Here is a 15349-nt window from a genome sequence, read left to right as displayed (position 1 = left end):
GCTGCATACCATGTCCACCTCGGAGATGCTGTCCAGGCTCTCCACCTGCACGTCCACACCCACGGGGATAGCGGGGCCTGTGGAGGAGAGACAGCTAGTCAACACATGTTCCTCTCCCCCATGTGAGGAGATGACCCTGGCTACATTCCCTGGGAAGACAGGATTGGCACAGGGTGTTGCCATGGTTCATTCTATAAGGGAGGGACAAGAGGCTGATACTTGTCATGCCTGCATCCCACATTGAAATGCCAGAGTTCAGGTCCTGGCTGCTCTGCTCCCAATTCAGCTTTCTCCTGGCTCACACCCTGGGTGGCAGAAGGTTTGATGGCTCAAGTACTTGGGTCCTTCATATCCGTGTAGGACACCCAGATTGAATTCCTAGTGCCTGGCTTCAGCCTGGCCCAGCCTTGGCTGTAGTGGCCATTTGGGAAGTGAACCAACAGATGGCAGATTTTCCCCTCTAGCTCTCCACCTCGCTAATAAAATGAAAATAAGTGCATTTTTTTTTTAATGAAAGACTTATGTGAGGATCTTCCCATTAGTCCCTGATGAGCTGACTGCCTGAGCTTTCTCTGAATGCAGGGACTCTTGTCTGCCTCAAGTTTGGTTCCTAGGATGAGCCAGATCAGGTGACTAACCTCACGCCCCCTGACACCTGCCTCAGCCCGGTGAACTGGGGTGTTAAATCACTGCTCTCAGCATCTCAGCATGACTCTGAAGGACAGAGGTAACAGTGCTGGATGAATCCTCCAAGGCAGACCTGGTCATTTGTTTTCCTGCAATTTCTACAAAGGACAGTCTGGGGCCTACCCCTCAGCTTCTGAGCAGATTAGAGGCACCTGCACGCCTGCAGTCAACTTCATTGAATCATTCAAACTCCACCTTCAGAGGACCCTACGCGGCCTGGGGTCTGCCCCCTCGGGGCCTTCAGCCTGGAGTGAGACCAAGCTCTTCACTGCTCAGGAGTTAGGTCACAGTGAAAAACCACATACAGTGCTGGCGTTGGCACTGACCTGTGACACAAACTTCCTCAAACTGAGTGTGACTGTGGCTCAACCTGGGGTCCTGTCCTTTCTATTCGTTTATTCTTAATCTTTTTATTTGAAAGTCAGAGAGAAACAAAGACAGATGACAGCTCCCATCCACTGGTTCACTGCCCCAAAGACCTACAACAGATGGGGCTGGGCCAGATCAAAGCCAGAAGTCAGGGATTCAGTGTTGTCTCCTGTGTGTGAGGGCACTGCGCTCTGTGAGTCACTCACTGCTTGCTTTGCTGTGCGTTTGCAGGAAGCTGAAGTCGAGAGCAGAGCCAGGACCTGAAGCCAGGACCTGAAGCCAGGGACTCAAATCAAGGGTGTGTGCATCTTCACTGTGATGTCATCCTTTCTTCTGAGCTGGGTCAGTTCCCTTTCTGATAGTTTTGTGAGCTGGACACTGTGAACCTGTGTACTTTTCTGTAGCTTGCTATGCTTCAGTAAGCCTTTTTTCAGGTTTTAATGTTAAAAAAAGAAGAAAGGTCAAAACCCAGTGGCCTGATTTTCAGGCAATGGGTACCATGTCTGACCAGGGTGAGTTTGGGCTCTGGGAATGTGCTAGATAAAACAGATCAGCTTACTCAATTGGTGTCTGTGTTACTGTGTCTCTGTCCACAGAGCAGGCCACCCTTCAAATAAGAAATTTGATCAAAGCTATGGGTGACTGTGGGTGCAGGTTGAGGTTGGGGTGCTCCAACTGGGTGGGAGTATTCACCTTTGTCCTCAGGGAGGTTCACACCTCCCTGGACAGAGGCCAGGGACTCTCCTTCTTTGGGCTGAACTTCACCTTTGGTCCTCCCCACTGCCTCAGCTCTTAGGTTTTGTGGCTACTCCCAATCTGGACTTAGGGGAATTTCTTTCTCTTTCTTCCATGTACAATCTTATGTTCAGAGTAGGGCAGAGTCCTCTCAGGAGGTAACAGGAAAATCAACTAGCGGCCCTTTAACCCTGCAGTGAGACTTTTCTGCTTTAAGATAGGAGCCCGGTGCACTGCACTGGAGGCCTTGCTGGGGATACCCCAGGGGCATGAGCAGTGAGGGACCAACCAAGGCAGCACCAGAAGATGTGTGTTCATCCAGGGGTTCTTTCTGGTCCCCTAGGCTTTCTGTTGTCACTTTTCCTCCCATGTCCTAGAAAGCACGCATTAGGATGGATCCATTTTTTTTATCATGATGAGTGTTTTTTTTTTTTTTTAGGACTTGTTTATTTTTATTGGAAAGTCAAATATACAGAGAGGAGGAGAGACAGAGAGGAAGATCTTCTGTCTGTTAATTCACTCCCCAGGCAGCCACAATGGCCAGAGCTGCACCAATCTGAAACCAGGACCCAGGAGCTTCTTCCGGGTCTCCCACGCAGGTACAGGGTCCCAAGGCTTTGCACTGTTCTCAACTGCTTTCCCAGGTCACAGCAGGCGTGCATTAACAGGGAACCGAATTGAAAACCAAGCAGCTGGGTCTTGAATTGGCACTCCCATATGAGCTGCGGCGACTTAACTGCTGCACTTAATGCCTGCCAAATTATCTTTTAATTCTATTTTCCCCACAGATTCTTCTGAAACTCCCTGCCACAGTGTGGCAAATTCATACAATGGAAATACTGTTACATGCAAGAACATGGGTGGCTCTCATCTCATGGATTGAATGCATGCCATATAGATCATTTGATAGATAATTCCAAAGCATACAAACTCAATTACAGGGTTAAAGGTGATGTATGCTGGGGATAAAAGCAGAAAGAAAAATAGAAATGCAATCACTATAATAAAATTGATCAAAAGGTCACATGGAGAGGTGATGGGTATGGGATTGTAGAAAACTTTTCTTTCTGCTTGTTGTTACTCAGATGGCCTCTCCCACTTACCACGTGGGCATAGCCAGAATGTCACTCCTCACCAACCCCACTCAGCAGTCATGAAGAGCTTAGCCTGAAGAGTGTTTAACACTTGCTTCAGGCAGGAATGGCCCTGCCAATGTCTTAGTATTGGTGTCTCTGTCACAGAAGTTCCACACTCTGCACATCTGGTTCCCTGAAGAGACCACAGGTGCCCAGGAAGGACGCTGGTCACACCAGCCACCTGCCCACTGAAGTTACACTGTGACTGGGGACCTGGACAAAAGTTTGGTACCAGCCACCTTCCCTGGGCTCGAAGACAGCTGCTGTGAATGATGCACAGTTTTGCTCGGCCCCAGCAGAGCTGGCAGAAGGCAAACGCTCCAGATGGTAAGACAGGATGCAATGGGGGAACCAGCAGCCAAAATCCCTCCATGTACCAAGCTGGAAGAAGGGCAGGGCACTCTCAGCCAAAGGTGCTGCTTGTCTCCGTGGAGGTTAAACACCAGAGACTGTTTCCTGAAGTTCTGAACCATCTGTCACAGAGCAGTTGCTCACCACAGGTTAGCAAGAGCATGGCAAGGATTTGCCTATGGCAAGTGAATTCTTCAGGCTCCTTTATAAGCTTTTTGTGATAAAATTTCTTCAAATGTGTGAAATTAATTGAAACAAAGTAAGACTTTAATGATTATTCTTAACTATTCTTTCTTTAAAAAAAAATCAATCACTGGGCCCAGCATGGTGGCCTAGTGGCTCAAGTCCTTGCCTTGAATGTGCCGGGATCCCATATGGGCGGCGGTTCTAATCCCGGCAGCTCTACTTCCCATCCAGCTCCCTGCTTGTGGCCTGGGAAGGTAGTCAAGGATGGCCCAAAGCCTTGGGACCCTGCACCCGCGTGGGAGACCTGGAGGAAGTCCCTGAAGCCTGGCTTCGAATCGGCACAGCACCGGCCATTGCGCTCACTTGGGGAGCGAATCATCGGATGGAAGATCTTCCTCTCTGTCTCTCCTCCTCTCTATATCTGACTTTGTAATAAAAATAAATAAACCTTTTAAAAAAATCACTTATTTGGAAAGTCAGATTTATGGGAGGAGGTAGAAAGGGAGGTGAGGGGACATGGGGGAAAGAGAGAGTAGAGACAGATTTTCGCATCCACTTGTTTATTCCACAGCTGGCTGCTACAGCCAAAACTGCGTCAGAAAAGAGGAGGTGAGAACTTCATCTAGTCTCCTGTGTGACTGCAGGGGCCCAAGCACTTAGACCATCTCGCACTGCTTTCCCAGATGCATTTGCAGGGATCTGGATCAGAAACAGAGCGGCAGGGACACGAACCCGCACCCATATGAGAGGCTGGCGTCGTGGGTAGCAGCTTTGCCTGTTGTACCACAACACCACCTGTATAATTCCTTCTAATTTAAAGAATTCCTATTATTTGAAGAAATACAATAGTATGACCACTTAATTTGAATGAGTACTTTTGTGAGCCTAGTGCTTCCTCATATTTGGATATTTCCACTGGCTGGTTCATTCGTTCCAATCCGCACTGCATCCGGTAGACAAGCCCAAGCCAGGCGCAGTGAGGAGTGTGGCAATGCCGTAGTCCCTGGGCTCCAGGAATTTCCAATCCCTGAAGTGGACAACTAGCTCTACTATGAGATGCCACGTAGAAGTGAGGACACAAACACCCAGAAGACTTCCTGGGGACCGGAGGAAGGATCGGTGAATTTGGACCAAAGGCATTGGAGAAGGTCTCGCACGCAGCTTCTTTGGATGAATTCAGGCCACAGGAACCAGAGGAACAAAACGAAAAGGCCAAGTCTGGGCAGGGTTGACGCACCTGTCGCATCTAACAGGTGTGGGAGAAGAAAAGCCATTTCAGCTTGTGTGAACAGCGTAAGCGTGGTGTAGCCAGGTGTATAATTAACCCACACTTCACAGATGTGCAAAATAATAATTTTTTTAAAGGCAGCTTCTTTGATCTTTCTCACAAGCCCTTCCACTTTCTAAGTGTGGGAAAAATTTAATCAACAATTACCAGCCACTCAATGTAGTCCTAAGTGTTTCAGATTTCCTCCCACCACAGGCGGCCTTGTGACTCTGAAGTCAGAGGCCCTCAGGTCTGTGCAGCCTGTTCTCTGGCCGAAAGCACAGATATGGACAATCTTGGCTGGCAACATTGGCTGAGATACAAACACTCCATCCATCTTTGGGTAGACCCATGGTCCATCTGGAAACTCCTCAGACTCCTTGTCTTCTGGGTCAAGACCCAGAGCCTAGGCTGCGCTGTGGGTCACTTCAGCATGTGCACCTGCACACTGTGTCTAGAGGCCCCGCCTGCTTCTCCCAGGCCTGGGCGGCCAGGAGCCCTGCCTCAGCTCCTCTGTCCAACCGCCTCCCTGTCCTTGCCCCTCACTGTATCCCTACTCTTTCCTCATACTCAGTGTACAGCACATTTGTGCACATTTGTACACACACACTACCCATGCTACACCCAGGCAAGTGAGCCACCAGCCTCCTCCCCATTCCACCCATACAGTTCTCAAGTGCTCTCATGCATTTCTGGAAATTTCCATTGAACACCACAGTTTAAAAGGAAGAAGTAAATATACGTGCATTTGATCTCTTTGTTCCATTTATCTGTCTTTTCTAAAGCTCACCATTGACTGGGCGGGGGGTGGGGGTTCGGGGTGCGGGTGGATTTTCCCTATTCTCTTGCTGTCATCAGGAGCAATTCTAGTTCCCAGGAACATTCCATCTCACAGTTCTGCCTTGAGGGCAGAGTGGCATTCTAGCGCCACAGTGAAAACAGCAGTTGACATGCTCTTGATGCAAGAGCCCAGTGTGGCTTGGACTGGAGGTTATTGAAGATGGAAATACATTGCTTCAATATCAGCTATTACCCTTGTCACAGTGAAACAACATGAAGGTTTAGCTGTGTTTGAGAAACTGGGGACAAACTGCATGGAGTCACGTAGGGCATATGAGAGGTTGTTTTCTGGATAGAAGCCTGCATAGATAAATTAAGATGGATCCCCAGGTCCTCATGATGAATGATGGCCCAAGCCCACTACCAGGCCTGCAGGAGGCAATTAGACACATGTGGCTCCCTGCAAGGTCATTCTGCCCAATTCTGAAAGTCATCAGGCTGACCTGGATACTGACCGCTCTCTGCCCTCACAGCTATCCCTTCCACAGCCTTGATTCCCTCAGCTCTTCCCAGATTCCTCACATTCCCACGGTCCCACCCTAGGTCTGTGTCCTTGACTGCAGGAAGACACAAGGTCCTTGTGGCCTCAGTGTCACTGGCCAGCTGGTTTGCGGTACACATGAACAACACATTCACTGACCACACCCCTCAAAGCCCAGGCCTGCTGGCATTTGGCATAATCCAACTTTCAATTTATGCCTATCATGGACATAAGGACTTTTCTCAGTGTTTGTCTTACTTTTCACTTTCATAATTACCAATGAATCTGAGACTTTATAGGCAGGAGGCTTCATGTCATCTTTAAAAATTTCCAGGTTACAATTTTTGCTCATTTTTTTAAAAAAAGACTCATTTATGTTCTATTTGAAAGACATGTTTTACAGAGAGACTGGCAGAAACAGAGAGATCTTCCATCTGCTGATTTACTCCCCAAATGGTCACAAGGGAAGGAGCTGAGCTGATTTGAAGCCAGAGCCAGGAGCTCCTTCTGGGTCTCCCATGTGAGTGGCATTGAACCATCCTCAATTGCTTTTCTAGGCCATAAGCAATGGAGCAGCCGGGACATGTACTGGTGCCCATATGGGATCCCAATGCTTGCAAGGTGAGGATTCAGCCAATGAGCCACTGTGCTGGGCCCAAGAATATCATATCTATACAAGTGAATGTCATGCACACCAGCCTAAAAAAATTGCAGGGAAGAGAACAAATACACATATTTATTTATGTGTGAATAAAATAACTTTTGTTTTTGTTTTTTTTTTCATTTTTTTATTTTATTTAATTACATTGTATTATGTGACACAGTTTAATAGGTAATAGAATACCCCCACCCCTCCCTACACCCTCCTCCCATGTTGGGTTACTCCACCTTGTTACATAACCACAGTTCAAGCTCAGTTGAGATTCCCTCACTGCAAGCATATACCAAACAGAGTCCAGCATCTTGCTGTCCGGCCTAGTTCAACGGCTTCTTAGGGAGACCCTTCCCATATACCATCAGCAAAAATTTACATCATTATGGAATTAGTTGGCATAGTAATGAGTTACCAATATGTTAAAAATAAATGCGAGTTCTTAACCACATTCTGTGACCACCTCATTGACATTTCAATTTTAGTTTATACACAACTTATAACATAACATACATAGCATTACATGTTTTACATAACATCATATCATCTTAAATTAAAGCAAACATGTGGTATCTAACCTTTTGGGATTGGCTCATTTCCCTTAGCATTATGGTTTCCAGTTTGGCCCATTTGGCCACAAAGAACTGCTTTTTTTTTTTAATAGCTGAGTAGTATTCCATGGAGTAGATGAACCATAGCTTTCTTATCCAATCGTCTGCTGATGGGCATTTTGGTTGCATCCATGTTTTTGCAATTACTGATTGTGCTGCTATTGGAAGGATGTAGAAAAGATACTCATGGGCAAGCAGAACAATAGAAGGGATGGAGTGCCTGGCTCTGCATGGACCAACCACAGCCAGGGGGTGTTATGTTTGGTATCAGGTGTCCCCCCCATGAGCAGCACAGGCCCACAGAGAACTGTGGTCGGGCTGGTGTTGTCACAGTCACACCACATCAAGGACTACTGAAATTATTGGACCATGAACTTGCAAAACCCCAAAACTTTGGGGCAATGGACTTCAGCTCTCTAAGGAACTATCACAGGGAAAGAGCCCTTCTTTGAACGGTATGTCACCATGTCCCGCAAAGTCACACAGGTCTATGACACAGAAAGACAACACTGACGCTCAAGATGGTGATGCTCCTGCCCCAGCACAGAGAGTCCAGGTTGCTCCAGTGATTGTCTCCCAGTAGGATTTCATTTGCAAGAAGTTCAATATTAAATTACAAGTCCCAGGGGCCTGTGCTGTGGCAAAGCAGGTAAGGCATGCAGCACCCGCAATCCCAGCTACTCCGTTTCTGATCCAGCCCCTGCTAAAGCACCTCGGAAAACAGAATAAGGTGGCAGAATAAGGTTTCTGAGCCCCTTCCACCCACATGGGAGACCTGGATGAGGCTCCTGGATTCAGTCTGACCTAGACCCAGCTGCTACGGCCATTTGAAAAGTAAACCAGCCGATGGAAGATCTCTCTGTGTCTTTCCCTTTTCTTTTCTGACTCTGCCTTTCAAATGAATCTTTAAAAAAAAACAACAACAACAACAATAACAGAGAGAGTGTCTGGGACTAGCTAAGTGAGCCCACTGTCATCACATGGGTCCCTCAGTGAAGAGATGGTCAGAGTGACCTCACAGGCAGAACTCAGCCCACCAGAGCTGGCTCTGCAGCTGGAAGCAAAGGGCAGGAGCTTAGAGAGCCAGAAGAGACAAGGAAGGAAGAGCCCCCGAAAACCTCCTGGAAGAAATACAGCCCTGCTGACCCCCTGAGTACAGTCCAGCCACAGCCGCATCAGACTCATGAATGACAAGGCCATGAGACAACTTCACTGCATTGATCTAAGTCCCTCGGTTGCTCCCATGTGTCACAGACCATACAGAAAACTGGCAGTGCTTTATCTCTAAGAAATACTGTGAGAGACCAAGAGGAAGAATGAGTGGGAGAAGGCTGGAGCCCCTGCACAACCAGTCAGGCTTCATTCACGGAAGACCTGGATGCCAAGTTCAAAGTTCCCTTTCCACCGCTGATGCCTGGAACCTTTCACTCTAGCAGAATGAGTTGGCCCTGCCACCGCCTTGTCCTTCCTCACTGACTGTATGCTGGATGGTCTGGGGGAATATCTCAGGTGTTCTTGGTGCCTTTAGGGGTGAGATGCACAGATGCAGAGGGGGCCGGATATCCGGGGGAGAGGGGTGCCTTCTGCCCTGCCCCAGCCAGGCCAGGAAATGAATGTAGCTGGAGCCCCTGGCCAGGCAGCCAGACCTCTCCCCATGGGGTGGCTCTGAGTGACCTGCCTGTGCCCTGCTGCCCTCATCTGGTTCTGCGTGTCCTCCATGTTTCCTCCCTTTCCTTAAGGGCTCCTTGCAAAGTTTCAATCCATTTGAAATACTGGCAGTGAGACTGGCGGTGTAATTGAATATTCTTGTTTGAAAATGACCTGACTTTTGGAGTGCTGCCTCTAGCTGGGCAGTGAGTGCCACACGGATTGGGAGTGCACAGGGGTGGCAGTGGGAAAGGCTGGACTAGGTAGGCTGCTGTTCCTTCCACCCCAGCTCTGGAGAAGGATGCGAAGCTCTCAGGTCCAAACCCAAGTGGCCGAACCAGATACTCTGAGTGAGGATTGAGGGTTCCAGGAGTCTGCAAGGTGTCAAGACCCTCTGGGTTAATGACCTTGAAGGAGACATGCAGGAGTGAAATTTTACAAAATCCCATGTTGTGGCATAGCAATTAAAGCCACTGCCTGTGATGCCAATATCACAGGTGGGTACCAATTTGTGTTTTGAATATTCAACTTCCAACCCAGCTCCCTGCTAATGTGCCTGGGGAAGCAGCAAAGGATGGCCCAAGTGTTTGGACCCCTGTACCCACATGGGAGATCCAGAAGAAGCCCCTAGCTCTGGGATTCATGCTGGCTCCTCCCTGGCCATTGCAACCATCTGGCAAGTGAACTAGCAGATAGAAAATCTTTCTCTCTCCCTCTGCTCCCCACCCCCCCACACACACACAATCTCTCTCTCTCTGTAACTCTTACTATAAAATAAATAAAGCTTTTTAAAAAAAGGAAATGTCACATAATAGCCGTGTACCTATAGCCTATACCGTGTCTCTGTCGGACGCACTTTTTTATCAGTCCAGAAGAGTCTTCCCTCACAGCACAATCCTCAGACTTCCTGGTGTTCCTGGCTGGCCGTGTGGGAAGGTGGTGCCCAGCTCAGGGACTGCCTTCCTGCTCTCCCAGAAAGCCACAACCTGCACACAAAAGGACACACCCACCCACACCGTGTGCACACACATCTTCCTGAACACCCAGCCCTGGGCCACCTCTCCGATCCAGGGCTGGTTACTGCATGCCATTGGCCCCCGTTCTGAGGCCCCATGGGTAGAAGGCCTGTGCAGGTCCTTGAAGCAAGCACAGGGCCATGTGACAGGTGGCTCTGGGCCCTGGTGCCCAGGTGTGACCTGGAATGGTAGGTACATCCTGTAGGTCCCACAGACTGCCCCCGAGGGCAGGTGTGTGGCCAGTGCAGGGCTTGCTTGCCTGTGCCTGGAGCTGCCACTGACAACCACTGTCTCTTTCCATGGTCTTCTGGGTGGCTGCAGCCAATGAGGCTGCTAGCAGGTGTCAGGGAATGGGGCACAAGAGGAAGTGATTCACTTGCATCACTGCATTCCCAGCAATGGCCACCTCCCTCTCCCGAAAGCTGCAGCTTATCAGACAATGCTTTTCTATGGCTGGGTCAGGAGAGGTCTTGCTCCACTTACCTTCATACTTTGGCCTGCCAGCAGCTCCCACTCTTTCTCAGCACCACGGGGCTTCACCATAGCTTGCTGGCCCTTTAACTTCACAGATTTCTGTATACATCCATTTAGCTTCCTGGCTCATGCAATTTCCTTTCCCAGTGGCTCCACTCAGTGAGTGGACTCAGCCAGGTCAGACACTTAGCAGGTGTCTGACTGTCAGGTAGCAAGGCCTGGCTAGTCCCTCCCCTAGCACTCCACATTTAACTTCTCTGAGTTCCCTACACTTCTTACTAGCTCAACCCCCTGACAGCTATGATGTGAACCGGCTAAAGGGCTCAGCCAATGCCCTGCCTCAGCTTTTGATCCCTCCAAATGCTCATTCAGGCACATTGCAAGTTTTCCAAAGTACCAACTGACCTTGCCACTCCTTGGCCTAGGCTGTGCAGCTGCAGTTACCTGTCGCTGCACCCTGGCTCTCTGTGTGCCCCAACCCATGCCCTCACCATCTGCACATGAGCGCACTTCCAACCACAGGGAATTTCTCCCATTCCCTGCTGTGCCTCGGCGCCTCCCACTCTGGCACCCTCATCCAGGAGCCTTCTTCTCCCTGGAGAAACCTGGCTTCCCACTTTCTCCTTACGCTCACTCCCTGGTCCCACCACCATGCATCCTTCCAGGCTCCCTGCCTGCATGGATCCTGAAAGCAAGCTTTTCAGGTCCTCCCTGGGCTGGACAAACCATTCCCTCCTCCCCCAGCTCCATCAGCATGGACCTGGTATGAGGCACCTGCAATTCTTGGTTGCACTTGGTCGTCTCCCCACTAGATGTCAGCGTCTTGTGGACAACGTATTTCATGATCATGGTTCATTGTTAAAAAGCTGCTGAGAGCATGGGTTTCCAGTCAAAGGTGGTGCTCTAAGGGTAGCTCTCCACGATGCCCGCGTCTGCCCTCCACACTCTCCCTACACTCTCTTTGCTGTCCCCAGCTCCAGTGAAAACTCTGGGTCTGGCTTGCTCACTGTTAGGTCCCCAGGGCCAAGGAGCCTGCCTGACATGCGGTACCAGCTCAAAAAATGTGTATTTGTCCTATGAATGAAAGCATTTTGGTTAGAGAAGCAAGCTTGCGTTGTTGTCACCATTTTCCCCACCAATCCTGACAAACTCCTTGGATATAGTGCAAAATAATCTATAGTCACACTGTACCTCACCTTTACCTTGTTTATAAAGGTGGAATTAAAAGCCAACATTGCGCAGATGGGAATGGTATAGTCACTACAGGAAACAGCATGATGGCTTCTGGGAAAAAAAATAATAAAAGGTACAGGTGTGGCGATACAGGTTAAACCCTTGCCCGAGATGATTATAGAAGTTCCTGGTTCTAGTCTTGGCTGCTCCACTTTCGATTCAGCTCTCTGCTACTGTGCCTGGGAAAGCAGCAGAAGGTGGCCCAAGAGCCTAGGTCCTGCCCCTGTGGGAGACCAGGATGAAGCCCGGCTCCTGACTCCAGCTTGACCGAGCCTTGGTCATTGTGGCCTTGGACGGAGTGAACCAGCAGGTGGAAGAGATGTCTTTCTCCTCCCTCTTTGCAATTCTGCCTTTCAAATAAATAGACATAATTTAAAAAAACAAAAAGCAAAACAGTAAATTTCATGTTACATATATTTCAGCACATTTCTGTTTATTTTCAGCTCTACTGAGGTATGATTGACAAAATTTCACCAATTTAAGACGCATCATGTTTCACCACAATATTTATAAGTTATGTTTGAAATTTACAAAAACACATGTTGCGATGACATCTCTAACACATGGAAGAAAAACTTTGGGCCTCTGGAAGAGCTTCTGGCCAGGATACCTCACTTAACCAGGCGACTGGTCACTTCCACAAGGCATTTTGGCTTCAACTGGTCACTGCAATGATGAGGAAGCCAACAGATTTGCAATTTTTTTCTCTTTGCAGAGTGAATAGGTCATCCAAGGGGTATCTAGTCTTAGAAGAACTCTTCTTTATCAGCTACGTCTAAGTATCAACCCACAGCAAAGTCCCTCCTCAAAGGATGAAAAGGGAGAGAACCCAGAAGAACAAGGTGAGGCCATAGAGGGACACCTGTGCCTGATGCTTGCTCCACAAACTTGGTTACCAAAGAAGCAGGTGTTGGGCAGAGAGCAGTGGGGGGCAGTGGAGACCAGGCTGTGCTGCCAACAGGAGCCAGCCTCAGAGCTACCCCAGGGAAGGTGCTCCTGCTACTATCTGCAGAGACCCTAAGGAGCTGCCTGCCCAGCTTTCTTCCTCACAGAGGCCCCTGGGCAGGGCTGCCTGCCCCAGGAGAGGCGCAGGGTGGAACAGGGCCACACAGAGCATCTGCAGTGATGGCTTCTTGGCTCGGAGCCATCCACAGATGTTCCCAGAGATTATAGGTTCTAAAGGTCGTTGAAAGGACAGGGGCAGCCCCACCTCTCCTGTTTGGCAGGGGGACTCAGGGTGTTGTAAAGCTTCTTATTTGGGGGTTCATGGAGGCCTCACTAAGGGCTCACCCCCAACTCACCCACTCCCCCAATTCCCCACCCCCATTTTATCCCTATGACATCTGGCCACCCAGGAAAGCCCTGTGGGGAATTAAAGGTCCCCACAGGACCGCCCCCTGGTGGGGGTGGGGGAAGCTGCAAATAAAGAGGAGCAGCCCCATCTGTGCTTAGCACTGCCACAACATTGCCTCAGGGCCTAGGGTGCCTGAAGCGTCCTTCGCCTGCAGCTCCCCACAAGCCAGGGTGTCTGCCCAGGCTCTGAAGCTCATGCAGCAGGCGCAGGGGACTGTGCTGTGTGGACCAGGGCACACAAAGGCCGGTTTGCATTTTGAGCGTGACTGGGGAAGGGGGCTGCCTGGCTGGGACCACAGCCTGTTGAACCACTCTGCTCACTACCAGCCCTTCTGCGAACAGGGCAGGGCGTTGTCAGCTCTGCTTCCGGACAGACAGCTCCTGCTCTCTCCCCAGGGAAGGGGCGTTTTTATGCCTGATGCTATAGGAGGAACCTAAGTTCTCCCCCTGGTGGTTCTGTGGCCATCACTAAACCCTGGGTCCCAGGCCCGGCTGTCGCCCAGGCTCCTGGCAGCAACAGCCTTCTGCCGAAAGACATGTCTGCATCACCCGCAGTCAGGTACACAGCTGCCCCACAAAGCCGTACTGAGGTGAGGCCACACTACGACTTGCAAGGACACTGGGCACTTGCACCTTCACGGGCCTGTTCCTCCATTACAAAAAAAATTTAGAGATCCTGATGCAATGGCTCAATTGGCTAATTCCCCCATTTAAGCTCCAGGATCCCATTTGGGTGCTAGTTTGTGTCCCAGCTGCTCCACTTCCCATTCAGCCCCCTGCTTGTGGCCTGGGAAAGCAGTGAAGGATGGCCCAAAGCCTTGGGCTCTGTACAATGTGGAAGCCCTGAAAGAAACTCCTGGTCCTGCCTTCAGATGGGCTTAGTTCCGGCCATTTGAGCCACTTAGGGAGTGAACCATTGGATAGAGGGTCTTTCTCTGTCTCTCCTTTCTGTAAATCTCCCTTTCCAATAAAAACAAATAAAATGAATAAATATTTTTTTAAATTAGAAAGCATATCTTTCAGCTTGGTTGTTATAGATAAATATATTATCAATGTTGATGAAAACAGTCTCTTCTAGCAAATTTTTTTTCCCCTTCTAATGTTAAAACATTTTGGAAGGACCCTAGAAGGGCTGTGGATACATGTAGATAGTGTGCCAGCTCAGTCTAAGGGGCAAGAACGGGAAAGAAACCCAGACAGTAGCAAGGTTCCAACCCGAGCCTCTGTGCAACCCAGGCCAGTCCCACCTGCTTCCCCGATGTGGGGACCCTGCTAGCACCTGCCTCCCGTAGCTGATGCAAGGATTGTGCTAAGATCATAGACAAGGGACGAGCATTGGCCATGCCCTTAGGCCAGGGGTTGGGCGTCCACCCGCATTCTACCTTCTCTCCGCATTCCAGCTTCCTGCTCAGGCAGCCCTAAGAAGCAGCAGCTAGTGAATCAAGTGGTTGGCCTGTCAGCCCATCTAGTAGACCCAGGTTTGGTGCAAGTACCTGGTTTCAACTTGGTTTTTGCAGGCTTCCACTCTGGATTCTGTTTCTTTCTGTATCTGTCTACTTCTCAAATAAATTGTTTTTCAATGTTTTTTTTTAAAGACAAAGGAGTGAATTTGTGAGCACCTTGAAGAGAATGATCCCTGGGACAGAAGGTGGCAATGGTCACTCATATGACTGTTAGGGCTCCTCACTGCCTCACCAACCTCTGTCCCCTGACACAGCAGTCGCTTCCAGCTGATGGCTTGGATTTGTGGAGATTCCTGGGGCAGGCACAGTTATGTTAAAGCTGCATAATCAATAAAATATTATCACCATAACATTTCCTGGCAGGACTGCACATAGGGTCCCCATGAGGGATGCATCACAGGCCTCTGCTGACCCGAGACAGAGGTCAGCGCCCAGGCCAGGAGGGGAGCCATCACATCCCCGTGCAGTAATCTGCTGCTCACTTTGCTCCTTCTGCTGTGGCAGGTGTCAGAGAGCAACGAATTTAGTGGGTGGCTTTGAGGCTTTTTAAAATGCAAAGGCGGTGGGGATAAATTAATGTCTTAATCCCTGAACAGTCACACAAGAGGAAGGTCTGACAGCTGGGCTGTCCTGATGGCATGTCAGCGACTTTACATACATTATGACTCTCCCCATTTCACTGACCAGCAAACAGAGAACTGCCTGAAGGCCACCTGCTCCTTGCTGCCACCCTGGGAGAAGGAGTGGGACTAAGAGACAACCTGTGGGCAGGGATGGAGACGCAGGGGAAGGCTGCATGCCTGGGGCCCCACTGTGAAGGCTCTGCGCCTCACTTTCCCACGTGCACG

The 15349-nt window shown here is 49.6% G+C and overlaps 1 protein-coding gene across 2 annotated transcripts in view; it reads right to left on the bottom strand.

Moving 5' to 3' along the window:
- Window positions 1–15349, bottom strand: part of GABRR2 (gamma-aminobutyric acid type A receptor subunit rho2) — a 35685-nt gene that overhangs the window by 11038 nt on the left and 9298 nt on the right. For both annotated transcript variants that reach the window (XM_004580387.2, XM_058660861.1), the window contains exon 3: window positions 10–77. In XM_004580387.2, the coding sequence (XP_004580444.2) occupies window positions 10–77 (68 nt within the window). The remainder of the gene's footprint in view (window positions 1–9; window positions 78–15349) is intronic.

Source organism: Ochotona princeps, chromosome 1 (assembly GCF_030435755.1).
Source record: "Ochotona princeps isolate mOchPri1 chromosome 1, mOchPri1.hap1, whole genome shotgun sequence".
Taxonomy (NCBI): domain Eukaryota; kingdom Metazoa; phylum Chordata; class Mammalia; order Lagomorpha; family Ochotonidae; genus Ochotona; species Ochotona princeps.
This window is presented reverse-complemented; position numbering and strand designations above follow the sequence as displayed.